Here is a 27680-nt window from a genome sequence, read left to right on the forward strand (position 1 = left end):
TGCAGTGTGACAGTTTATAGTGATGTCTAGCAGTGGGGCATCATGCCACAGACATGTAGCATGAGGTCCCACCCAGTCACATTATCCTGACACCAGGCAGACTGCTCCTAACACTAACCCCTCAATGCTGAGCATCTAGCGAGGCAGCTGTTAGTACCATTTTTATGTTTTTTGTATGACTCAGCCATGGTTTGAACCCACAACCTCCTGCACCGAAGGTGGACGCTCTAACCACTAGGCCACCAGAGTAGTCTAAGTTTACTGCGTAGCACATCTTTTATAACAAAGGATCCATACCTCTTTTTTTTTTCAAAATAGGGCATGAAATATTGGTTGCTATTGTGACTACAACTGCATGTTTCACTTGTGTAATTTTGGGGTGGAAACTATGGGTATATAAATATATAACAGTATATTATCAGCTTGTAAATTAAATTTAAGAGAAAAAATAATGGTTTTAAAATGCATTTTTGTGTTTTTCTTAATCCAGTAATAGTCAATATTTTAGAATATCAGCAAATGTTGAAACTGTTTTGACATAACCCTAAAACATGACTTGTTGGCAGTAACAGAAATCTACATGGACACTATAACTCGTGTATAATTAACCAAACTAATAATGATGACTATCACAAAACAAAACCAATTATGAACACAGTACACCTAGGACTTAATGTATGCTAAGAATATCCAGTATAAAAACCTTTCCAAAACTACAGCATGCCACAGCAGTAGAGGTGGCTTTCTTGTATTATCCATTCATATTATGAATATGATCACCACCACATGAATTCATTTCTTAGTGACAGTAACTTTACCTCAGGAGAGAATGAGCTAACAACTAGCCTTATAAAAGTCAAATGTAGACTTATGGCAAAATTGCTCAGTGTAATCACAGAAGTTTCACATCCATAACACAATACATGTTACTACTGATATTTTGTCCTGGAGAGGTTTTAATTATTTGGAGGGGGTCTCAACTATTCGTCATAGGTGTGGGGGGTTGGGGTTGGAGTTGATGTAGTGAACAAATTGCTGAGATGAAGCTTATTTTCTAAACCCTCTGTTAATTTTCCATAGTGTTGAGTCAGATATGTATATATAATGTACCTATATCTGCATAATACTGAACAGACCACAAAATCACGTGTGCTATATTTTTGGCACACCCTCTCATTTGCTTGTACTCCCCAAAAGAATTTTAGAAATAAAAAGCATCAGTAGTATAAAAAAATGCACAAAACCTAATCCTTTCATTCATTCATTTATAATTTCTAACCTGTTACCAAAGGGTCACCAACATTTTTGACTTATTGGCGGTTCAAAGCAAATGGAAGCTGTCGATGTAAACAGACAGAATGCACAGTGCCTTTTTCTGTTTTCTGGAACAGTCCATTTCAATAAAAACTGTTGTGGGCATCTAATATTTTTAATGCTTAGCTTTATTTCTAAAACAAATTGAACATATGAAAAAGAACTCTTGTATACATGTGTTCAAAGAGATGTACACTCCAAAATGTATGGAATTGTTGAGATTATTAAAGAGTGAACTACTTGAAAACAGATTCACCCATGCAAATATGGTGATTGTGTAAGTAAAGAAACTTCCATTTGATTCGAAATGCCAGCAAGTTGACAGTATTTGAAACCACCTGGCATAATCAGGTCAGAAAATATAAATCAGTGAAAGAAATGACCAGATTTGGTGCATTTTTTATATCACTAATGCCCTTTGTTTTTAAAATTGATAGGGGTTACAGATAAACGGGAGAGTGTATGTATACTATAGTCCTACAGTGTAAGAGGTCTACCCTGATATTATGTTTTTAGACAGCATAAATATCAGGGTGGACATCTTATATTGTAGGACTAAACATGTCCCTAAGACAAGGAATGGGGTACTGCACTAAAATTATCTATATTTAGTAATGTTCTAATTTCATAACAGTGTTATAAGCTTTCTGGCATAAATACACAGGCACTTGATTCAGAGGGAGACTAAGGTGTGGTCTCACTGGATAGTTTCATATTTTGACACATCCCTAACTTTTAAGGTAGAAGGCATAAACCTAATTATCATAAGCCTAGCATTTATAAATTCACACAGAAGCTAAATATGTAATGTGGTTTAGATTTACTTTGAGTTAGGCTTGAAAATGGCTGTCACACTTAGACTAGCATTGGAGTTCAAATGCATAACTTGGGCTGCAAATGAACAGACGACATGGCTTACCTATTGATGTATGTCTGCTACAGAGGTAAATATCTAAAAATCATGATGGCTGAGTGGTGATGATAAGTATGCTAATTTGTTATAGTACTAGTAAACTTTATTCATACATAAGGCACATACTTATTCTTTTAGCCACCTTGTGACAGGAAAATATTCAAATAGCTCTTTGCTGTCAAAAATGAATGTAAAAAAGAGGGGTTGGTGGCAGAGTTGATTCAGTATAAAAGCCACCAGTTGTATAAGGCATTAACCTGGTTGCCTCAGTCAAAATCTCACAAGCATGCTTCCTCCAAAATCATTAGTTTTCAGTTTTATCTTACTGTAAATTTATTTTCATTTTTCTGCAATAGGTCATTGTCGGATGAAAATTCACCAGACAAACTGTCCAGTGAGACGTGTACACTCACCAATTAAGTGGTGTTAATTAGGGAGTATACACATTAGTTTCCCCCTGAATTAAATATCTGTACTTACATACCTTAGAAGAATTGGTTAGAGTGAAGAAAAGTTAATGAGTGTGAGTAAGGTTTTGCAGTCTTGGATGGTGAAGCTTTATTGCTTATTTCTAGACTTGACAATTCCATTATTTAACAAACACCAATGAATCCTGCAACAAGAAGAGCAAATGAATCTCAAACTTAGAGAAAACATGCTTGAATAAATCAAGCAATTAATGATCCAATTCATCAAGCTACAGAAATTTCACATGCCATGGCTCTTGCTTACACTGAGTATCATGACTGAAAGAAACTAAAAAGTCAGAAACAAGAAAATACATGGCTGAAAGTAAGCTGTATGAAAGCTGTGAATTCTATAAAGATGTAAAGGGGACAATTACATAAGTGTTTGTGATTACATTGTTGTCAATTCTATGAAGATGTAAGGGGGACTATTGCATAAGTGTTTGTGATTACATTGTTGTGAATTCTATAAAGATGTAAGGGGGACTATTGCATAAGTGTTTGTGATTACATTGTTGTGAATTCTATAAAGATGTAAGGGGGACTATTACATAAGTGTTTGTGATTACATTGTTGTCAATTCTATAAAGATGTAAGGGGGACTATTACATAAGTGTTTGTGATTACATTGTTGTCAATTCTATAAAAGATGTAAGGGGGACTATTGCATAAGTGTTTGTGATTACATTGTTGTCAATTCTATAAAGATGTAAGGGGGACTATTGCATAAGTGTTTGTGATTACATTGTTGTCAATTCTATAAAGATGTAAGGGGGACTATTGCATAAGTGTTTGTGATTACATTGTTGTCAATTCTATAAAGATGTAAGGGGCACTATTACATAAGTGTTTGTGATTACATTGTTGTCAATTCTATAAAGATGTAAAGGGGACTATTGCATAAGTGTTTGTGATTACATTGTTGTCAATTCTATAAAGATGTAAGGGGGACTATTACATAAGTGTTTGTGATTACATTGTTGTCAATTCTATAAAGATGTAAGGGGGACTATTACATAAGTGTTTGTGATTACATTGTTGTCAATTCTATAAAGATGTAAGGGGGACTATTGCATAAGTGTTTGTGATTACATTGTTGTCAATTCTATAAAAGATGTAAGGGGGACTATTGCATAAGTGTTTGTGATTACATTGTTGTCAATTCTATAAAGATGTAAGGGGGACTATTGCATAAGTGTTTGTGATTACATTGTTGTCAATTCTATAAAGATGTAAGGGGGACTATTGCATAAGTGTTTGTGATTACATTGTTGTCAATTCTATAAAGATGTAAGGGAACTATTGCATAAGTGTTTGTGATTACATTGTTGTCAATTCTATAAAGATGTAAGGGGGACTATTGCATAAGTGTTTGTGATTACATTGTTGTCAATTCTATAAAGATGTAAGGGGGACTATTGCATAAGTGTTTGTGATTACATTGTTGTCAATTCTATAAAGATGTAAGGGGGACTATTACATAAGTGTTAGTGATTACATTGTTGTCAATTCTATAAAGATGTAAGGGGGACTATTACATAAGTGTTTGTGATTACATTGTTGTCAATTCTATAAAGATGTAAGGGGGACTATTGCATAAGTGTTTGTGATTACATTGTTGTCAATTCTATAAAGATGTAAGGGGGACTATTGCATAAGTGTTTGTGATTACATTGTTGTCAATTCTATAAAGATGTAAGGGGGACTATTGCATAAGTGTTTGTGATTACATTGTTGTCAATTCTATAAAGATGTAAGGGGGACTATTGCATAAGTGTTTGTGATTACATTGTTGTCAATTCTATAAAGATGTAAGGGGGACTATTGCATAAGTGTTTGTGATTACATTGTTGTCAATTCTATAAAAGATGTAAGGGGGACTATTGCATAAGTGTTTGTGATTACATTGTTGTCAATTCTATAAAGATGTAAGGGGGACTATTACATAAGTGTTTGTGATTACATTGTTGTCAATTCTATAAAGATGTAAGGGGGACTATTACATAAGTGTTTGTGATTACATTGTTGTCAATTCTATAAAGATGTAAGGGGGACTATTGCATAAGTGTTTGTGATTACATTGTTGTCAATTCTATAAAGATGTAAGGGGGACTATTGCATAAGTGTTTGTGATTACATTGTTGTCAATTCTATAAAGATGTAAGGGGGACTATTGCATAAGTGTTTGTGATTACATTGTTGTCAATTCTATAAAGATGTAAGGGGCACTATTACATAAGTGTTAGTGATTGTATAGATAAAAAGTTTCCCAAGAATAATGAGCTTCTCAAATACAGTCCAGCCACTGATGTGTCATAAAGAATGATCAATGATTTCAGCAGTATGATGTATTTTCCAAAGAGATTTGCATGTATGCAATCCAAGGAAACAAATAAGAAAGATAACTTGGAAGCAGTTTTTGCAGTACCAAGTGAATGAATTGAACTCTTAATTGAGATCTTAAACCATTGAAGATTTGACAAGTCATGGGATCTTGTCATTAAACTCAAGGATGCAAATGGTCAGTTGAAATACAAACTTTGATTCAGCATCATGAATGTAGTGTTTATTGTTCCACACTCCAGTGCAGGCTATGAGGGAGTGTTCTTATTTGTAGCAAAAAACCCGACTAAAATCCAGATCATCTGTGTGAACTGATACCAGAGAAAGCTTGAAAATGAAGTTTGACCAGATGTGTCACAGAAAGTGCAAAAGTGCTACCTACCTGTCATAATAATAACTATATAGTGTACGTTTTTATAAAAAAATGGAAATTAACTGTAAGTTGTTAAAACTACTTATTGGTCAGTACTTATTTTTTTTTTCTTCACCATACTGAAAATTGGTCTAACTTAATGAAAACTATAACTGCCTTACTGAAAACGTCTCTTTAGGGTTGGCAGGTCAGAGTCTTCACAAACTCAGATTGAATTTTAAATTTTACATGTGTCAGATGAATTTATTTTGATATTTCAGTATTAGTTTCAGCTGGGTCTTGTGTCATTAATACCTCCCACTTGACAATATGTACCTGTTTTGCAGTGTTCTCAGACACAGTTCAGCTGTGCTGAGAAACAAAATGTTGGCAAAGGTCTTGTAAATATTTGGAGGAAGTTACACAGCTGTGGTAGTGACAGCAATAGAAGCAGTCCAAATTCTAATATTCTTATCTACTAGTTATACAACAGAGTATATTATATTGAAGCCATGATTATCTGTCTGTCTATTACAATTTTGGTTTCTGTGTATACCTTGATTAAATTTTGTAGATGACTTGCAACTTAGGGCAGGAAGAAGTCTCTTGATTTGGGAGTTATATGATCCAGGATAAAGGGCACAGTGACTCAGAATAAGAACCAAGGTTTCTCACCAGACAACCTGATTTCTTGACCATGTACACATGATCTTCTCTGTCTTAACTATCCTGATAATATGTTTGTATACACAAATTCATAAAGCTTTGTCAATATTGTTTACATGAAAGTATATAAAAAATTGTTTTGATGTGGTATAATTTTACAATCTGAATCAACAAATTTTCAGTATTGCATTGGGATAGAATATATATATATATATATATATATATATATATATATATATATATATATATATATATATATATATATATATATATATATATATATATATATATATATATATATATATATATATATCCAACAGCATATTCTTGATGCTACTGTTTCTGATTTTAATGAGCAGTCAACTATATTCATGGTTGCACAAGAGTATTCAGGTAAAAAGAAAATTAAGTCCATGGAGCATGTAAACCAGGGACAGAGATTGTGAATATTTAATTGGTGGGTGAGTGACTTTGTTGGCTTCAGCTAAAAAAAATTACATTAGCAAGTAGTTAACTGGTCAAAACAAACCAGTTAAAATGCTGTTCTTTAATTTCGTTATCTTTTTCTTTTTAATAATGTTCCAATTCTTCTTTCAGGGCCCTGAACACTCCAGTGCAAGACTTGAGAGGTTTCTGCAGCTGAGCAGTGATGATCCAGACTATTTCCCAGTAAGAGTTTTTAAATTTTATCTGATACTTCAGAGTTTGTGTAATTGAAATGCTAATTTCAACTTCTCCAAATCTGTTGGGCCCATTTCAGTCAAACTTGATAGGAATGTTAGACAGGACATGTTCTACCAAACATTTGTTTGGTGTGGATCCTTTAGCAATAATGTGTTATCCATTGCAACCAAAATAACATTTCTGTTTTTGACTTCTTGCCCAGAATGACTGGTAGGAATTTTTTTAATAACATGTTTTATCCTTATCAAAAATTATCCAAGGTGGCAGTCCAAGCAGCAATAGCTTCCCTATCAACCATGTTGAAAACATACTTCAACTTCTCCTGAATGACCCTGCCAATTTTGATAGACTTGGACAGAATTTTTATTCGGGCATGCTCTTTGATTTCTCCAGCACTGTTAAGTATTGTTGGACAGAAGAATCTTCCAGTAAAGAAGTTACCATGTATATTCGTTTATAGGTCGAGTCAGACTGCTAACAACAAAGATCCAGATTTGCTTTATCAGCATGCTTCGACAGATCAGGGTCTGTGTTGTTTGTTCTACTGATTACTTCTGACAAAGTTGAACTTGTATTATAAGTGAGTATATGTGGTAATTTATTTGCATTTTCATGCAGATAGCTAGTAAAATATACTCTATAAATGGTCTCCCATTTGAATATGAGGATGGCCTGCTTTTTTCAAATGAAGGGATCCATTTGGCTTTTTCTAAAATCTGGCTGGAACATTACAAATGAGTGATGTGGGGTCCATTTTGGCCTCTTTTAGTTTTGTTGTTGTTTATTTTATGCTTCTACTGCCGGTAATGGGGACATATTTCTTTGGTCATGTCCATCCATCAGCAGCCTGGAAAGATACTTGTTTTCCATTTCCTCTTCATGATACAGCCCAAAAAAATTAAAGTGCTATTAACCGATTCAGCCCCGATCCCATCTGTAGGCGTGATGAGGCTGTACCCTACTTCCAAGCTCTGCAGCATCAAGGTCATTTAAGATACACCAACGTGGGTGGTATTTAAAAAAAGCAGACAGATATAGCTCTAAAATGATATCAAATAATCTGGAAGTTCTAGTTGCACTACAAAATACAGAGAGAAAAACCTCATTTTTTGGACCCGGTTTTTTTCCACCCAAAATTCGCTTGAGATCGGAATGCGATTTTGGGTCTGGATTTTAGACCTTTTGGCCTCGGATCTAAGGCATACCGGTCTTAACTGCACACAGACAGGTGAACCTTTGCAAAAACTAGGATAAGGTGGGCATTTGGAATAAATTGTGATCTCCATACGAAAATGATGGGTCCATTAAGCAAAAAAAAAAAAAACTCCAACTTTTACCCTTCTGCTCATGCGCAAGCAAATTAACCAATGGAAAATGATGTTTTTAATACAACTAGGCATTAGTCTCATGGAAAATCTGTTGAAAGCCGATGTATTATGATGTATTCAGAAATAGCCCCCCCAAATGTCTTTCCTACGCACATTTCAGGCAAAAACTACATAAAACTCTGGGGCCGAATGAGTTAAGAACCATCCAGCCAATGAATTGTGTCCAGTTTGTATGAGGGGTGGCCCCAAGATCACAAAATACAGACAAACTGAATTTGACTAGTATATTTGAATCCATTGTAAAAGACCTGAATAAATTTATATATTCATATACTGAAGCAATTTTAAATATATTAGAACTTGGAAGTGGGGGGGGGGGGACAAAATCACTTTTAGCAAGAATTAGGAAAACGACTTGTGGATGGTGGACAAATGAAATTTGGTAAGCATGTTTTTACTTATATGCAGATTGCCTTTGATTTTCAAATCATTATAGCAATTTTTCAGTTTTATATATATGTACACACTTTTAAACTTTTGGTGGCTTTTTTAAAACTAAAATCTTTTAGCAAACATAAGCAGAACCTTTCATCGTAGAGAAATTAAATTTATTAAGCTTATTTGTATTCAGACATTGTTGACCTGATTAGATTTTCAAGCCTTTATCGATAATTTTAATTTTTTTCCCCTCAGTTTTTAAACTTTTTTAAAATTCAAAACACCACTAGCAAGAATAGTCAAAAACTACATCAAGTAGAAAAATGAAAATCAGTAGGCGTGTTTATATGCACCATATATTCTCAAAAGTCATGTCCACCTAGAAAGAACAAACCCTAATCTGCATTATTCAGCAGCAGATATGGATCTATGTAGTTTGAGTATATACGGTACCTGATTAGAATTTCATACCACTATAGCAATTTTTAAAGTTTCTTCATCTGTGTCAGTTATATACCTGTTTGTTTTGATAAACAGGAATGATCTTACAACTTTGCAGATGTAACGTGGTTTCAGAACCGTTTTTATTTGACCTTCTCCCTGGGGTCAGCAGCAATTTATAAAGTAATAAAGTAACTTACTGCTCTTAAGTCAGCAAGTCCACCACTAAACCAGGTGCTTTATTACTTACATTATTTACCCAACTCAGTCATACCTAGAAGATCTTGGCACACATCAAATTAAAACTTGCTGAATATATTCAATCTTTTGTTCACTAAAGATTTATTTGATAAAATTCATTTAAAATTAGCGTTGGATTTTTTGCTTTCATTTTATCAAACTGCAGAAAGCGTAGTGAAATGACTTTGAAATGTGTTCAGATGCTGCGGTTGTTGGGTATTTCCCATTACATGATGCTAAGATGACATTTGTAATGCCATGCCATGTTCTTACAGGTGTGGTGGTCCAGTGGGCTACCGAAATGGAAACTTGCAGTCCACATTTTTCAAATGATCTGCATTTTCATTTAACACACTATTAAAAATATGTTGATGGATAAAATTGTATGGTGGTAAAAAGTTCCAAAAAAACAAAAAGACGAAAACACCAGTTAAAAAAAATTGGTTATGTAATTAACTTGTTTTCAGTTTTGTTTGTTTTTAACAAGCTGTGCAACATTGTCACTATGGGCTGCCAACTGTGTGAAATATTTTTGAAAGTGTTGCCTTTTCTTCCTTGTCTACTGACTGGGGAACACGCATTATGGCACTGCTTATTAAAGCAGCAAGACTTTGACCCGTCCCAGTCTTAAATAAAAGGGTGGATGACTTGCATTGTTGGACTTAAGGTTATATATTTGATATGCAGGTAGTTCCACAGGTTTAGATCCATTAAGCAGGCTGAAGACAAAATTTGGTACTCCCAGGCATGCGGACACAGATTTATCCAAAACAGTAGTCATATGATAAAATAATTGTTTCTATTCACTTCTTCACAAGATGAATTACAGTGAAAATACTTTTTATATTATGGTGTATTAGTGTTTCAAGCCTATCTTGGCAGTAGCTTGACATAATGATTGCTTGGGTGTTATTTAGCATTTTCATTACTATATCCATCCACTCCCCGTATTAACATGGCGAAACAAAAGGCATGCTCAAAGTGGATTTCATGGCAGTTGTTGTTGTTGTTGTCGGGTTTAACGCCATTTTTCAGCACACGATAGGCTATACATGGCGGCCAGTATTAATGGTAGAGGAAGAACCCGGGAAAACCCCGGAAAGAACCACCGATCCACAAGAAGATACTGGCAAGTTTTCTGACATACCCACATTAGCCGAATCCGAGACTCGAACCCATGCAGACAGAGATGAGATGGCAGTGATCCGTAATGGAGAGCGCTTTAGACCACTCGGCCACTCGTAGCCCCTCATGGCACTTATGTGCAGTTAATTTAAGGATGCAGCAAAGATGTAACCTATTTGATGGCAATCAAAAGCTGCTCCCTATTTGGCATATCTTTGAATTTTAATGAACATAGTTTTTTTCCAAGCCACAAAATTTTAACCCCACAAGGTTTTGCAGCAGTTTGTAAACAGCTTTGAATGATTACTTTTCTCCACCTCATTTTCACTTTTTGGATATTATCATCTGTCATATTATTAAGAGTCATTTATAATTTCTATGACTGTAATTAAAAATGCAGTACCTTAGCTCTTCTTTTCTCAAAAGAATAGGAATTCAGATGAACTAGAGCAACTGCAAGGGCTCATCATCGCCTTCTGCTTGTACTGCATATTCAGAAACCACTACCACCTCCACCTCTACTCATCTGTACCCTGAGACAGTGACCGGCATCATAATGCAAAGTCCATTACTTATAGGATGCACCTTCTGTTAGGATTTTGAAGTTTAGTCAGAAAATATTTATAAAATGCCACAGTAATTGCAACCTTTGTACTTTTGACCTTTTGGGGAGGGGGACAACACCCCATTTGCAGTTGCTACCACAGGAACAAAGTAACCTCAGACTTGTGTTAAAGTATGCCTAGTTGTTTAGGGGGAGATATAGTAACATACAGATGAATGCACAGAGCTGTGGTACCATATCTTTAATTCTTTTTTAAAAGTGGTGGGGTTAAAATACTTATGCAAATTAAATTACAGCCTAAGGGACCATCAAGAGGAGTCACTTGTAGAGTTATATGTGGTTTCTGTGTGCAGGGAAATAATATAGCAGAAATAGAAATGATGAGAACTTACATCTGTTCCAAACCATTACTAATCAAGCCATAATTTCTTGATGCTAAATTGATTTTACAATTTTTTTAAAGCCGGATGGACCTAACTTTGAAATTCAACAGATGCATGAGGCTAACTGGTTTGTCTGCAACTGTTCAACGCCTGCCAATGTTTTCCATGTGTTGCGTCGACAGATTGCTCTTCCTTTCAGAAAACCGGTAAGTACTGTACAATAAAAAATGTTCAGGGAGTAAATAGAGAATTTTGTGGTGTGACAGTTTTACACCCAATCAGTATACCATTTTTTTGTTGGATTTAATTTTATGAATATTCATCACCTATGAAACAAAACTGTCCTGCATGCATACTGTAATTAATCTCAATATCTGTGTTTTTTTTCTCAAGGTAACAAAATAAATAGTTGGATTGTAAACTAGGCAGTGTTTACCTGTACTCGAAAAGAATTGTTTGAATAGATAACCATCATATTGGGAAACCTTTTTGATTACCATATTATCACATGGATTAAATGAAGGTGTTGTCAGTAGGCAGCAATAAAAACAGCTGACAATCTCCTCAACTCTTGATTCCTGTGTAATATACTCAAGGACTTGATGCAGATGATTAACATTCTCAATTGAGTGGAATAACTAGCGTTATAGAAGTGTTACGCATATACATAGGTTATTTTCTTCATTTTCCTATCCATCAAACTAAATTGGGTTGTGGTGTATTTGTGACAAAGCGCTGAACTTCTCCAACATTCGTTTTTCTCATCTCGTTTTTATTCAGTGTCAGATTTCTGTTTGGTGGCCACATTTTGAATGTTGTTGATTTGGTCTTTCTACCTAGAGTATCATTAAAAATAATGGTGTTCCATGATTCAATTCCTGAAGCAGCCTGACTGAGTTGGCACATGTACATATTTAAGAAAATCTTGCCATATTTGGAGTTGAAGTGTTTAGATCACTACAAGTATATTTGAATGAAAATGTTGATTATCTTTCACATTTCCAGAGGTAAGATAATATGAATAGCTGTATATAATTTCAGTGATGCATTCTGTTATCAAAGACAATCTTTACGTTATGAAATCAATATTAGAACTTTCTCCAGTCAGCTGTGTGTACCTTGTTATAATCTAAATCATGTACATGGACAAGTTTTTTGTAATTTTTTTTGACTAGATGGGCTTTAATCATTTCATGTTATCAATACTTTATTCAAAAATATTAAGCAACATGACATCACCCAGTTCATTAAAACTTGTCATGAGTTTGTAGAAACTGAAGCTTCCTATCGGTTGGTATTTTTTACTGGGGTTTTCCCCCGTTTTCTTCCTCTGCCAGTTATACGGACTTCCATGTATAGCCTATCATGCCCTGAGAAATGGTATCAAACTCAGAACAACAGAAACTAATTATATCATTTAGGGGCAGTTCATATTTATCACAGTACAGACTTAGTTTTACAAACCAAAAAAAAAAAACACTCTGTTGGCCTAGTGGTTAGAGCGTCGTCTCAGAAGCAGGAGGTCGTGGGTTTGATCCCCAGCTGATTCATACCAAAGACTTACAAAAATGGTACTAATAGCTGCCTCGCTTGGCGCTCAGCATTAAGAGGTTAGTGTTAGGACTGGTCGGACTGGTGTCAGGATAATGTGACTGGGTGGGACATCATGCTACATGTCTGCGGCATGATGCCCCAGTGCTGGACATCACTATAAACTGCCACACTGCAGACATTGTATTGATATGACTGAAATATTGTTAAAGCTACATTAAAAATCCTAATCACACACACACACACAAAAGACTAACAAAAAATTCAACCAGAATTTTTTTTGTAAAAGAAAACACTGAAACAGTATCATATAAGTATTCATTATTGGCAAGTAATGATAAAATGAAATTTGAGTTTTTGCCTAGATCACTTCCAACCAGTATTGAATATGTCAGATGTATTGATACACAATCCTGACTATTAAGATATTATTTTTTGAAACAAAATATTCAGGAGTATTGATCATTTTAATTTACACAAAAACTACACAGAAAAAGAGAGAAAAGTATTTATTACTTTATGATAGGATATTTAGGTCAGTGACAGTATATCTGATTTTACAATATACATAGATCATGTGATGTGTCTAAACCAAATTCAGTGTTTAATACAATGCCTCGGTGATTCAGTTTATTGGGGAAAGTGAATGTAAAACTGCTCATCAGGTACTTTGGTTAATCATGTATTTTGAATGGGGATGATTTTGATTAAATAAGTAAGAATTGACTTGAGTTTTATTACTCCATTCTGGATTTCTTTGTATTTTCATCTTTGGAATAATTTCTGCTGGATACAGTTGTCATTTATTGGCACTCCATAGGAGACACAGATGTTGTCCAGGTTAATCTCTGTCTCGATAAATGATCAGAATATAAGGAAAGTTTGTAGCTCAAGATTATGTTTAATTTGTGCAGATATATTTAAAGTCTTGAATATTTGGTAAATGGCTAATCAAAGCATTTTTGTAATTGTGAACAAACTTCTCAATGTTATACCATCCGGTTTATTGTGGGCTATTTTTGAATATTATGGTGTATAGCATATCCTGTCCTTGCATAGGCATTGATTCAACACAATTTTACAACAGCTACACATCTTGCTGCTATTGCATTTTGTTCTAATTAATTAACTTTATTCGAGTCAGAATTATATTTTATATGATACAATGTTTTTGTTATTTTGAGAACTAAGATATGTAACATCTATTTTCTTCGACAATACTGACACTCTCCCATAATGGACCACACCAGTGGCCTAATTGGATGCGTGAGGTAACAGGTTTAAACCCCAGCCGGTTCATACAAAAAACTTATAAAAATTGTACTTGCAGCTGCCTTGCTTGATGCTCAGCATTAAGAGGTTAGTGTTAGGACTGGTTGGCCTGGTGTCAGGATAATGTGACTGGGTGGGACATCATGCTACATGTCTGAGGCATGATGCCTCAGTGCTAGACATAACTATAAACTGCCACACTGCAGACATCATAGTGATATGACTGATTTTTTAAATAAAGTTCCATGAAAAATCCAAATCATACACATGCACACTCTATCCCATAATACCAGTCTTAGTCCTGTAGGTGACTAATTGCACTTATTTCTTCAGTATAATCATCTGGCTGATTGAGGCCAATTACAGTTACAGAATAGATCCCTCGACAAACTGTTTACCAAGATTTAAAATTCTCCACCTTTCCAGTTATTGATACAGAGTCCAGCAGCTTGTTGAACAGGAAGTGTGTCAGTGATTCTTTCCTTATATTCATTTTTATATTGAAATTTCAATACAGTATTATTTGTCATTAAGCTGAACAAGTTTTTATGACTCTGGATTTTTTAAATTTTAACATATCTGCATTTGATGCCTCCATATTTTCAATTTTATCTTATGTGAAAGAAGAAATATTATTTCTGTATAGAGTTTCATTATTCTGATGACCACTTTTATTGATATTTTAAATGACTTTCATCTATAAAATTAGTGGTGAATTTACATGGACAAAATTTCACATTAGAACTTTTTTAATTTACATAGTCTACTTTTTAAATATTATTACTTTATTTTAAAGCTTAAAGTAACAGTGCTTTTTGGAGAGGGAGAAGTGCAGAATACATGTCATTTCATTACACATGATTGATGGTGGTAATAATCCTGACTATTTATCAAATTTTATAGTTTGTATAGTCCTCTAAAATAATGTTCCCTTCCCCTTTCATCCCCACCTGATCCCACTTTTTTCTGGAATGGCCAAAATAAAACTTCTTTCATGTACATGTACATCTTTTCTTATATTTGTTTTCACTCTTTCTCTTACTTAATGTAGCTCATTTTGATGACGCCCAAGAGCTTGCTTCGGCTACCAGAGGCTAGATCCAGCTTTGATGAAATGATGCCAGGGACACAATTCCATCGTGTGCTTCCTGATACAGGTCCAGCCTCGGATAATACTGATGCTGTGAAGAAACTCATCTTCTGCACAGGGAAAGTGTACTATGAGGTGGTCAAGGAAAGAGAAGTTAAGAGTCTAAATAACTGTATTGCTGTTTCCAGAATAGAACAGGTAGAGTATAATCTGAATTATGAGCAATTTTAATGATTTGAACCCTCACTGAATATCATGCACTCTTTGTTATTGATTGAATTAAGATTTGGAGGTAAATATTCACAGTATCCTGAAATACTGATGGCACTGGGATGTCATGACAAGTTAAACTGTTCCATAAAAGATTACACTTTTTACTTTTCTAAATTGTGTATGGCTCCACCATGTCTATAGACAGGTTGTAGAGTGTTACCCATATTATTTTGTCCATCTTGCTTTACCTTGCTTCTGACCAGAGTTTGTTTTTGGTGTTGTTCCAGTGAACAAGTTGATAGAAAGCACTCTGACATTATTATTAAAGGTCAGAGGTCTTGACTCATGTTTGTACCTGTACTGTCTTGCAAGCTTGATAACACAAAACAAACAAAAAAATTAATTTTTATTTTAAAAAATCTTCATTGTTGATTTATCTGATGAATATAATGAATCATTCTACTTCAATAACTGACTTTTTCAGTGGGTTTTGGGGGATTTGTTTTTAAACTTGAATTATGAATTGAACCAACATGGTTGATAGGTCAATCTTCACATTTGCCTGAGACTAGTTGAATGATTTTCTATCCATGATATTAAGTTAGTGATCAGGCCAGAGAACTGTGTCCTGCACTTACAGGTTCTTGTGAACATGTTCATTCAGACATTTAGGAAAATATTTTTATTAGCAGATTTGTAAGAGTTTTCAAGAATATTGGAGATGGTTTGAATAATTAGCAGTTAAAAAGAAGAAACAATCTTGTCTTTTACTCCTGGAAATTCTCTTTAGTCAGTAGACAATCAGTCCATTCAAGGGACTCTTGTTTTAATATGGCCTGCCATATAGTTTGTGTATCTATTGCTGCTTTTGTCTTTGTCTCACATATGTTAGTAATAATGGCCATTATATGTACTTGAAACTACCCAGCTTATCCCCAAAGTTGAGATTATTCTCTCACTCGATCAAGCAAAAGGTAATTATAGTCTAAAACAAGATGGTGGATCATCAGTTTTCTTTCTTCAGCAGGGGTGTAAAACACTTGAATTTACAAGTCTTACTTTTGTAAACTGGATTTTGCTGTATATATAACAGCAAAATTTATATTAAAAGTTGCCAGATATTTAAATGCATCTACTCTTGAGTACTTGATGGGATTATTACCATATATGGTCATACAGTGTGACACATACATAGGAACAAGAAAATCCTTTATTGCAGTGGCAGTGGTTTCAGCAATAAAATTTAATGTTACAATCTTTTTTAATCTTAGACAAAAATATGGTTCATATAGTCTTGAAAAATTATGAAATTAAGAGAATGTCTTGAAAACTCAATGAATTTAAAGGGGGAAAAGGCTGATTTCATCCCTAAAAATTTCTTGAATTTGCTTCTTTTTTTTAAAATCCTTTAAAAAAAATTATCCTCAAAAATCATTGAATTTATCAAAGGGAATGCAAAATATTAAACTGAATAAATACATCCCTTTTAAAATTCAGAAGTTTTGTTAGTTAAATATTTTCCCTAAAATACAAAGAAAAAATAAGTTTGTATTACTTTGGGTGCATCAAATAATGAAACATGGTTTGTTACCAGATGGAGAAACCACCCATTGTTGTAGCGTCATGCTATTTTTTTCGTCTACATTTATACCCATTTAAGCAGTGATAAACAATGCAACTTGTAGAGAAAGTTCAATTTCCACAAGTAATACTACTTTTTGGAAGTCCCTGAAAGGTCCTTCAAGAAATGACTCTGGGAATGTATGAACTATGCAGATGTCATAATTGCATGGTTTATCGACAAGTAATGGTGTGAACAATGCATCATTCCCTTTCACCTTGGTAGCTTGGTGGTACTCGAATACCTGAATGGTCAAAATGAGGGTACTTGATTTAATAGGTTGTACAGTGGCCTGGAAACCAAATGTAAACTGGTGTAATTTGTATAATTTCTACAATAATTTGTGTAATTGGTGATGCATAATATTTATTAACAGTTAATTAGGATTGGATGCTTTTGCCTTTATTGTTAATTTCTAGCCATAACCATAATATTGAATATCCAGTGTGACCCTGCTATAATGCGAATTCAGATATAACACGGTCGTGGCATGGCTCCCAAAATTTTGTATATTCATTCGCACATGAAAGAATATTTTTTGTTCAAAGTACATGAAATAGTGTATAAAAAATATATTATCATTATGGGGAAGAGATCGCGTATGAATTCGAATTTAATATGATTGTGGCATGGTTCCTGAAGTTTTAAATGTATGTGTATTTTTCTTTTGCCGGGAAAAAATAATTTTTTAAGTACAAAAAATAGTGTGTAAAACGTTTATTATCATTTTGGGGAAGAGTTTGCGTGCGAATTTCAATATAATACGATTGTGGCATAGCTTATGAAATTTAACTATCACCAGGTTCTTGAAGTGTTATGCCAAAATAAACATTATTGGAAATGTTACTTATTACTGGTCCATGAGTAAAGCCAATAAGTCGTCTTTGTGATTGTCTTCAATTAAATCTGTATACAATTGTTGCTCAAACTATAGCCAACATGTGTTTCTTCTTTAACGGCATACACAACCAAGCAGCAGGCAATGCGGTGGTTGATAAAAGACTTTCACAGTTTCATAATCATGAAAAAACAAGAGCTGTTAATATATTTGCTGGGCTTGGCGGTGTTATTAGACGCAATCAGTTGACCGGTAAATAATTTCCACTTTATTAGCTGGAAATTGAAAGGATATGAAATTGTACATGTGTTCAGCTTAAAAATCTTTATGAAAGTATTTTTCACATGTTTCTTTTTATAATAACAAAATCTGAAGTAAAAGTTATATGCAAGCAAAAGTATTGTTTGTTAATTATTCTTGCTGTAGTTGTTCAAATGAATAGGCGTACAAGTTTTAATTTTAGAAATTAACAGTGGATAAAGGTACACAGAAACGAATATGATAACATTTTAGCAGTATAAAATTTGCACAGACACTATTCATAGACCCTGGAAAGTAATGAACTGTACGTGTACTTCATATTTCTTAACCTCTTTTTGCTGTTAATTTTCCCATTGAATTCAGATACATAATGATCTGCGACAAAATTATTGAATAGTTTATGTATGCAATTTTTGCAATGGAATTACATGTATTATGGATTAACTGCATGCCATGATGGTACAATATCAGACGGTAAGTAAATGGTGTTAATACTCTGTTCATGCTATATATTAGACATTGAATTCAGACACAGTGATCTGTGACAAAATTAAATCTGTATGCAATTTTTCAATGGAATTACATGCATTATGGATGAATTGCATGCCACGACGGCACGATAGTACATGGTTTTGATACCCTATTCATGATGTTGATACCCTATTCATGATATACATTAGACATGAAGAAACATTTATGTGCCAATGTGTTATTCTCTGTAAAAAGTAAAATACTGTAAAACCTTGCATTAACGCAACCCCACTATTAACGCAATCCAATTTTGTTGACCCCAATTATCGCATTAAATCGGGGTTCCGCTGTAACAATGAATGTTAAGCTATCTTCCAGATTATTATAAAGCAATTTTAGGAAATTAATTATAGTTTGAAGTTTATCATTAAACAGTATTGAAATCTTTTGCATTCGTTGTTATCTCATAAAACCTGTATACAAAAATAGGTCTTGGAAATGTTGTACAATTTGCATACAGAAAATGACAAACTGTCTTATTTATCTTTGTAACATAGCTACCCCAGACAACATGTTATTGAATGAACAATATGATTATATAATGATGTACTCAACCATTTGGCAGTGATATTACATTATGAGTAAAGTCTCTTGGTGTACAAGCTGCTTGGTATATAGTGTAATGGACTGGATCCAAGCAACGGTTGATCATGATCACAGATTTGCATCTGCACATGATGTGAACTTGGTATGTGTTTGTGAAGAAAGTCTTAAATATTTGTGAAGAAAGATGGTTATTGAGCTTGCTTGATTGCGTCTTTAGAAAAGTAAATGCACAACAGTTTTTGTGTGCAAGTTATTTACTCCAGTACCTGAACAGAAATGATATAATGAAACTTGTAATTGCAGATATCTCCTTTCCCCTTTGACCTTGTGCGAGATGAGATTGCAAAATATCCCAATGCAAAGATCTGTTGGATTCAGGAAGAACACAAGAATATGGGAGCCTGGTCATATGTTGAACCACGCATCAGGACTGTCCTTAAAAAGCTTGAGATGCCGAAAGAGCTTGAGTAAGTATTAAACCACTTTTGTAAATAGGCTACATCTTAATTGCCATATTAATCATTGCTGTGGAGCATTTCCATCAACATGGAAAGAAAAACTGGAATCCAGTGTTTCAAAAATATCGAATATCAGTTGATCGAGTTTATTCATATTGCTTTTTTTTCACTATATTTACTCTGATTTCCTTTTGAGTAAATCCAGACACAGTGTTTCAAACTCAGTTCATCACCATTTCATATCTTTGAAGAGATGGCACCTAAGGCATACCAAAATCAAGTTGAATTAGTGTAATTTCTTGAACAAAACAATTGTCTTTAGTACAAGTCACATGGGTCATGTGTGCATATTTTCACATTTTAAATCAAGTATAAGATGTTCATTTAAAATGTAACTCTAATTTTCTTTAATCAACGTCGGTTCAACCCTGATTATTGAATGCTCTGCACCTTAACTGTCACCAAGAAACTTCCAGATGAAAATTATCTATCACTATGGACGTTTACGATGGTGGCCATTTACTAAACTTGGCTCAAAATAAGAGTGCATCAGGTCTAATTGTCACAATCAAGTGTAGTTCAGATTTGTTCTCCAATATGCATAGCTTTCCTTGTGACATCACAATGTGCGACATTCAATCTGCAGACATGATTTTTCTCAGTTTTAAAGTGGAATTTACCAATTTCACTTTTCTCCTGACCTGATATGGTCCATTTTTTATATCATCTCCAATCCGTTTTTTTTTTAAACAGTCTGTCTGGTTACATTCCGTAATGACCCTTGTAAAGTATTCGTTCCATATATTAGTTAGCACAAGTCTAATAAAGACTATTCCGATTGGTCAGAGGTTTAAATTCATCCAGTGAATCTTCGTGTAATGGAAACTGATGGCAATGGAAAGAAGAAGCATGCTTGCAAAACATGGCATCCCGAGTTGTTGAGAGAGACCATGACACAAAAAGTTTAGATAAAGGTTTAAAAACTGTATGGAAATGGGAATGGTTGGAGTGAAAAGTTGACGGAAATTTAGTTGGTCAGTTTATAAGAAAACTGAACGCTGGAGGACTGGCATTTTGTGACCTCTGCAAGAAAGATCTGAATTACGGTAATCGCAGTTGGAAGAGTTTGGAACAGCACCTACAAGATAAGCTGCATACAGAAAAATTGAAGCTCAGAAGCCATCTGGAAATTGTGCAGTTAATCACTATAAGAAGAATGATTTCATGCATGAGAGAACAGATGTAGCTCTCTGTCAGAATATGCATACTGCATGTTGCCAATGCAAGCACTAGCTTGAAAGGAAAAAAGCTCTTGTTGAGAAAGAAAAGAAACGATTGCACATTGGGACAAAAAGTCATTGGTGACAAAAAGGAAGGCTAAAGAAATCTTTGCCAAAGCCGCAAAAAGAGCTTGACTGGCATATCAACAGGTTGTGTCCAGTGGAAAAAAAGACCAATGAATGTTTAGGATTATTTGTATATAGTTACTTAGGTGTTTATTTTACAGATTTGTTATGAAAAGAGAGAAGTATAATATGTTTGCTGCAAAAATTAACAAATTATTGTAACTTAGCTACGATGTGAACACTGACATGCACATGAAATAACTTCAGCATCAATAGTATTGGAGAACAAATTCATGTGACAATAAATATTGTGAAATTATTTAGGTCAAGTTGAACATTTTTGGTAAGTTTATTAGTTTTTCAGATGATTATTTTGTTTTATATTATGATCATAAGTTGCACCAGGAGCAGTTTTTTATGATTGTAAAATGCGTTTTTGGCCCCTGAACCCCTAGTTTATGGGCACTGCCGCTTGAGACCCACTGATGGGAGAGGACCCACAAACCCCCCCCCCCAACATTTTTTCAACTTTTTTTTATGGAAGACCAAAATCTTGTCTAAATCTGGATTGTACTTGATCACACCTTTAGGTCCATTTCGTACAAAAATGTCCACGTACTTTAACATTGATTTTGCCTTATGCACCTTTCTGGACATCTCAATAATGACCTTCCAAAGGAATATAAATGTATACAAATCCAAATGAAGTGTATGTAGAATCAAATTTAAAAAAAATAACGCCCATTACTGAAATAGCCGGTGTTGAATGCCCACATGACCCATGTGACTTGTACTATGATCTGATTCAGCTTACTGTGATTAGACATATTTGTTTCATTAACAAAACTGAACTAGTAGACTGGCCAAATTTGGAATTCGGTTAACACCATTCTTCTACTACTGCAAATCTGGACAGGAGCAAAATATTTGTACATTAATTGGAAATGCAATGCATTATTCATACCAGTGTGTACACAGCCTTTACTTTTAGTGTGATCTTGCCTGCAGTGACTAAAATAATTGTATGCATTTTTAAATTCTGCAACATTTTTCACAATAGTACATTTTAGGTACAGACCTGCTCCAACCCCTGGGGTGCGCCATGGGGTTCAAATGTTATAATGGGGACACATTTTTTGGTTCTTTGTTTGAGTTTGTTTATTTGGGGTCTTTTTTTTCATTCAGATTTCTTTAACCAATTGACTTCCTGTTTTTGGAATATAGCATCATTGCACTGACTTTGTGGAGTTTAGTACTTCTTCCCATGGGTCAAGTCGGGTGGAGCAGTGGGGTTATTATTTAGGACACCTTTTGGTGCAAGTTTTCATTCCATCTTTTAGGTTTTAACTTCACCCAAATTTGGAGTATTATTGGATTCCCATACCTGCCAACCATTAACGATTTTGCCACAAGTCATGCGAAAATGACCTTTAAAATACAAACTTAAGCTATAAGAGCAGCGCCTACAAAAATATGATTGTTGTGGTAATAATTGGCTCGTCCATGTTTAATTTTGATCTGGGTTTCATATTAGATTTAGTGGAGTTGATGAGACCCAGACTATTTGCACTAGGGTATCTCAGATGCATTAACCTGCACATATCTTTTCATACATTCATGCATTCTGTGTAATCAGTCTGTTGATTGTAGAATTTTCAAACAAATAGCGACCAGCAATTGATACATGTTGAAGATGAGTGTTAATAATCAGGACAGAGGAATCAAAAGGAATATTCAGATTCCTGTGATTAAAAGCAGGAATGGCAGCAATTACATTTATTGGACATTACATGTTGATTTGAGTATTTCTTATGGTGTGAGATATGATTGTCATCATTTGAAATTGAACAAAACTTCCAAGAATTATGTCAAGTTGAGAGCAACAAGCCATTGAGCTCCATGAGGTTTGGAACTGAAGTTTGTATACTTGAGGAAAATCAGGTCTGTTTTCAGCTGAACTTATTGTTTACTGTCCCTGAATCAGTTTTGAATACCTAACGTTTTTAATTCATATTTTCCATAATTTGCAATTTTTACAATAGCAGTAAATTATATTTTGTTGCACCTTTTGGAAAAGTGGGCAAACTTAAGGAAAAAAATCAGCTGCTTTCTGAGATGGTCTTGTTAGTGTCGGCAGGTCTAGATTTCAAAGTCTGCCTTCTTCCTATACTGTGTTGTCCCTGGGTTATGTCCCCAGATCAAGCCATGATGTTTTAAGGAACCTCATCTTTTAATGTCACAATCTAATGTTTGCCATGTTTTTGATGTTGTAGGTATGTTGGAAGATTTCCATCTGCTTCAGCAGCAACTGGAAACAAGAGAATGCATTTGATGGAGCTGTCCAGTTTCCTTAACGAAGCCACAAAAGTATAAGCAAGACCATTAGCTTTTGTATGGAATATTTTATTAAGATTTCAGTCATAATATAATATAATACACCTGTGAATTTTTTTTGTGCAGAATTTTTTTTCCTTTGACAGATGGATATTCTTTGATACAGAGAAGCATGATCAGTGCTTGTCTTTAAAGGAATTTCTTCCTTTATTCTCTCCAATTGTTTTTTTAAATATTTTTTCTTTTACAAATTTAAAGAAAGAATCTGGGAAAGTTGAGCTCTGTTTCTTTCTTCATGTGTACACAGCAGTCTGAAACAGCGAAGTCATTTCATAAATTATGTTACCTATGAGACCCAAAACAGTTTGAAACATTTGATTGGAACATTACAGTTGGGACAGATGTCAAAACTTTGACATAAATTGTACATTTTGTTAAGGATCATAAAGAAAAAAAAGTTTGTTCTCAAGTTCGATGGAAGATACAGCCTGTGTTGAAGATAAATAGTATTGGTAGGCTTGAGTAAGATGCTCTTTGTGGCAGTTTTATGCCAGAATTGTATGTGAAAGATTGAAAAGAATATCTTGAAAAAATGCAAAACAGAGAAATTTGTTAAGTGTACAATTAAAGCCTAGAGTTATGTACATTTTCATGACATCTTGTGCATGAATTGGAGAAAATTAATGCCTTTTTTATACAACCGGCATACCTGCACTGACACATTGAGCAAGTTAAATCCGGTTTTATTTTAAATATTTTCACATTGTTATGTTTTAATTACATGCCTTTTAACCTATATGAATGCCTTACATTTGCTCTTTGGCATATGGCTGAAGAATTGTTAGGAATTGAGTGGGAAATAAACAGTAATGTTTAGATTACATTTTTAGTGCATCTAGCTGTAAGGCCACACAAGCTTATGGCTTGGTCCTATGTCATCATGCATCCAGCATTAGTTGCTGTTTTAAGCTTCTTCATAGAGCCAATGGACCAGATTTGACACAGAGCATATTGGCATGAAGAGCTTTCAGAAATTTTGCCAGTCTGCCATCAAATATGGCCACTATCACTAAACATAGTAAAAAATCCCTTAAATGACTTTTAATTGAACATAATTTGATCAAATTCAAACTTACACGTCATACTGACATGCTTTCAGAGATGACCACAATTTGTAAAAGTACAAAATCCAGTGTTATTCAAAATAGAAAAACCTTGAAACAGCTAAATGAAAACCATCATCTAGAATTTGACAAAACTGTAAAGAAAGCATCCTGGAGGAAGATGGTTTAAGTTGGTACAAATGATGCTGATGTTCTATCAGTTATGGCTAAAACTATAAAAAGCTTTCATGACTTATCAAAAACCACAAAAATAATTTGACAGAAAGCATCCAGACGTAGAGGGCTTTTTAAGTTGTTGAGGATCACAGGTTTGTTGTTTGCAGAGTTCTCCCCCTTAACAAAAAAAATGATTTGAATAAGTGTTTAAAAAAATATTAGAATGCAGGATTCATAACTTTAATTAAAACACTTTTAGTAAATTAGTAGAATAATACACCATAGGGATTATTCTGAATAATTTGAAGCTGAAGAAAAATATATAATATAAATGCAAAATCTCACACTCCAAATTATAGAGAAGATTAGCTTTGAAAACTCGGAACTCTGTGCACATTTGTAAACAACAAACAGAAACTAACCTCACCTTTACCTTAATGTGGTATTGCCATATTAAAATGTCTGAAATATTTGGAGTTTTTAAAAAGGTTTTACATGTACATGTTCTCTGTTATGGCATTTCATATGTTATTTCAAATTTATATTTGGTAGTTTTAGCTTTTTTAATAAATAAAAACAGCAACAACAAAAAACAACAGTAACCCATTGTGCCTTTAGAAACAATTCCAATTGCAGTCATTAACTCAGCTATCTGGATCCACCAGTCTCCTGGATGCCGACCCTAGAAACATTACATGTTTTTTTAAACATCCAGATTTTCAGTCTGTTGTGATCAGAATGCATTTCATTTAATTTGTAGGTAACTGTAATAAACATCACACTAGTTAATACATTCACTATTTCCTCCAGTATATTTGTGATCTGGAAATAGACTAGAAACCATGATTCTGTAATGGCTACTTTTGCATGCTGTTCATTAATTGCAATCTATTTAGAGTAAGTTCCATTAAACACAAGTTATTTAAATAATTATATATATATATATATATATATATATATATATATATATATATATATATATATATATATATATATACACACACATATACATACATACATACATACATACATACATACATACATACATTGTGTGTTGTTTCGTAATAAAGATAAGGTCTTTTCTTAAAGGAATAAGATTAGGTCATGCAGAAAATATAGGCGTAACAATTAATAATTAAAACAAAAGACCAACCCAGTTTAGTTTTTACATGGAACTGGAAACATGTATGCTAAAAATTTTTAGGACTAATGGACAGTATGGCAACTAACTTTCCTTTCCATTCCTTAATTTTCTTTCAGAAGCTAACCTATCTCAGTTACACAGGTGAACAATATTAGGCACACTTTGGCCTCTTGTTACCTGTTGATTTAACAACAGATATGTAAACACATTAGTTTTATAAATTAATTGCAGAATTTTTAATTTAATTACCATTCTCAAGGAATTTGGCTGCATATTGTGGTCTTGTTTTTAATTTATAAAGATAATTTATATTTAAGAAAGATGTATACAACATCATGTGTAAGATGGTCTAATATAAAAATCATAGACATGTTTTAGCAAGGAGCGACTATTATACAATTGGTTTGCTATGTTGGCAATTTTTATCTCTTGGTAACATTTTTGATGAAAATGCCTTTTATCAGAATAAACATATTCTTCCACCAATGCATATTTTTGTTCATGTTGTTATTCTGCCACAAAAGATACTGAAGTAAATTATGCAACACTATTTGTCTGCAAACAATAAAAACATAAAGAAATATTTCATGGAATTCCAGAACTGCCAACCCTTAAGATTTTGCCATAAGTCTTACGAAAGTGACCCTTAAAATACAGACTTGCAGCATAAAAGCAAAAACAACCAAAAAATTATTGTTGCTGAAAAATCTGGATAATTGGTTCATCCGTATTTGATTTGGTTCTGGGTTTCATATTAGAAATAGAAGAATAAGTCAGGGAAACAGACTAACTTTACAGCATTGAGTCAGATGATTTTAACTGCACATATTTTTTCATGCAAAATGTCTGCATGATCATACTGTAGATAGAATTTTTTTAAAAATGGATTCCAGCAAGCGATGCATGTTGAAGGTGAAGGGGAAAATAAACCTCTTAAAAAGTGTTAACAATCAACACAGAAGAATAAAAAACAATATTCAGATCCTTGTGAATAAAAGCAGGAAGGGACACAAGTTTACTTTGAGTATGTCTTGTGGTGGCAGATATGATTGCCATAGTCGTGTGAAATAAAAAAATATTCCAAGAATTACATGAAGTTGAGACACAGCAACAAGCCATTGAATGGCATAGGGTTTGGAAATTAAGTTTGTGTAAGTGTACTAGTGGTAAATAAGGTCTACATGTACTTTACTACTTTTCAGTTGAACAAAATGTTTACCACCACTGCATGTTTCAAAATACCAAACTTTTAATACGTTTTCCAGCTTTACAATAGCAGTTTATGATATTCTGTTATACCTTACTGAAAACTGGTCAGACTTACAGGGAAAAAAAAATCAACTCACTGAAATGGACTTGTCAGGGTTGGCAAGTCTTAAATTCATGAAAGGAAGTAGGTATGATACAGAAAGAGATGGCATTAGGCATCCATGTCTCTGTTGCTCTTTCACTCCAGTCAGATGATAATAATAATAATGAGGACTTTGTATAGCACCTAATCTTTAGAAGCTCTAAGCACTTTACAACATTAGACAACACCTATAACATAAAAAAGCATATAATGATATTACAAAAAACAAACACCATGAAATTAGAAAACATAAGATACGTGCTGAAAATGTTTAAGGTAGGGAACATTATTAGGTCATTAAGTTTATTCTTGCAGTCGAAATAAGTGAGTTTTAAGAGCACTCTTGAATGGGATCACTGTGTCTTTGTGTCCAAGTTCAGTGGGCAATTCATTCCACGTTGCTGGGCCCTGGTATGCAATAGAATGATGTCAATATGACTTCTTTTTCGTAGTGGGTATAATGAGTATACAATTGTCAGATGAGGAGGTCAGATAGGTATGTTGGACTTGAGTCCGTTAGTGAAACGTAGCACAGAGAACAAATGTTGTGTATGATTCTGGATCGAATGGATAGCCAGTGTAAGG

General features: G+C 33.9%; 1 protein-coding gene across 2 annotated transcripts in view; it reads left to right on the forward strand.

Moving 5' to 3' along the window:
• The window catches only part of LOC149802633 (2-oxoglutarate dehydrogenase complex component E1-like), a 120719-nt gene extending 94485 nt beyond the window's left edge, over positions 1-26234 (forward strand). For both annotated transcript variants that reach the window (XM_089951956.1, XM_089951957.1), the window contains exons 16-20: positions 6653-6724; positions 11340-11465; positions 15134-15370; positions 19486-19649; positions 23260-26234. In XM_089951956.1, the coding sequence (XP_089808082.1) occupies positions 6653-6724; positions 11340-11465; positions 15134-15370; positions 19486-19649; positions 23260-23359 (699 nt within the window). In that variant the 3' untranslated portion in view covers positions 23360-26234. The remainder of the gene's footprint in view (positions 1-6652; positions 6725-11339; positions 11466-15133; positions 15371-19485; positions 19650-23259) is intronic.
• The last annotated feature ends 1446 nt before the right edge of the window (positions 26235-27680 follow it).

The sequence above is a fragment of the Sinohyriopsis cumingii genome, chromosome 3, assembly GCF_028554795.1.
Source record: "Sinohyriopsis cumingii isolate HCF-2022 chromosome 3, ASM2855479v2, whole genome shotgun sequence".
In the NCBI taxonomy this organism is placed as follows: Eukaryota; Metazoa; Mollusca; class Bivalvia; order Unionida; family Unionidae; genus Sinohyriopsis; species Sinohyriopsis cumingii.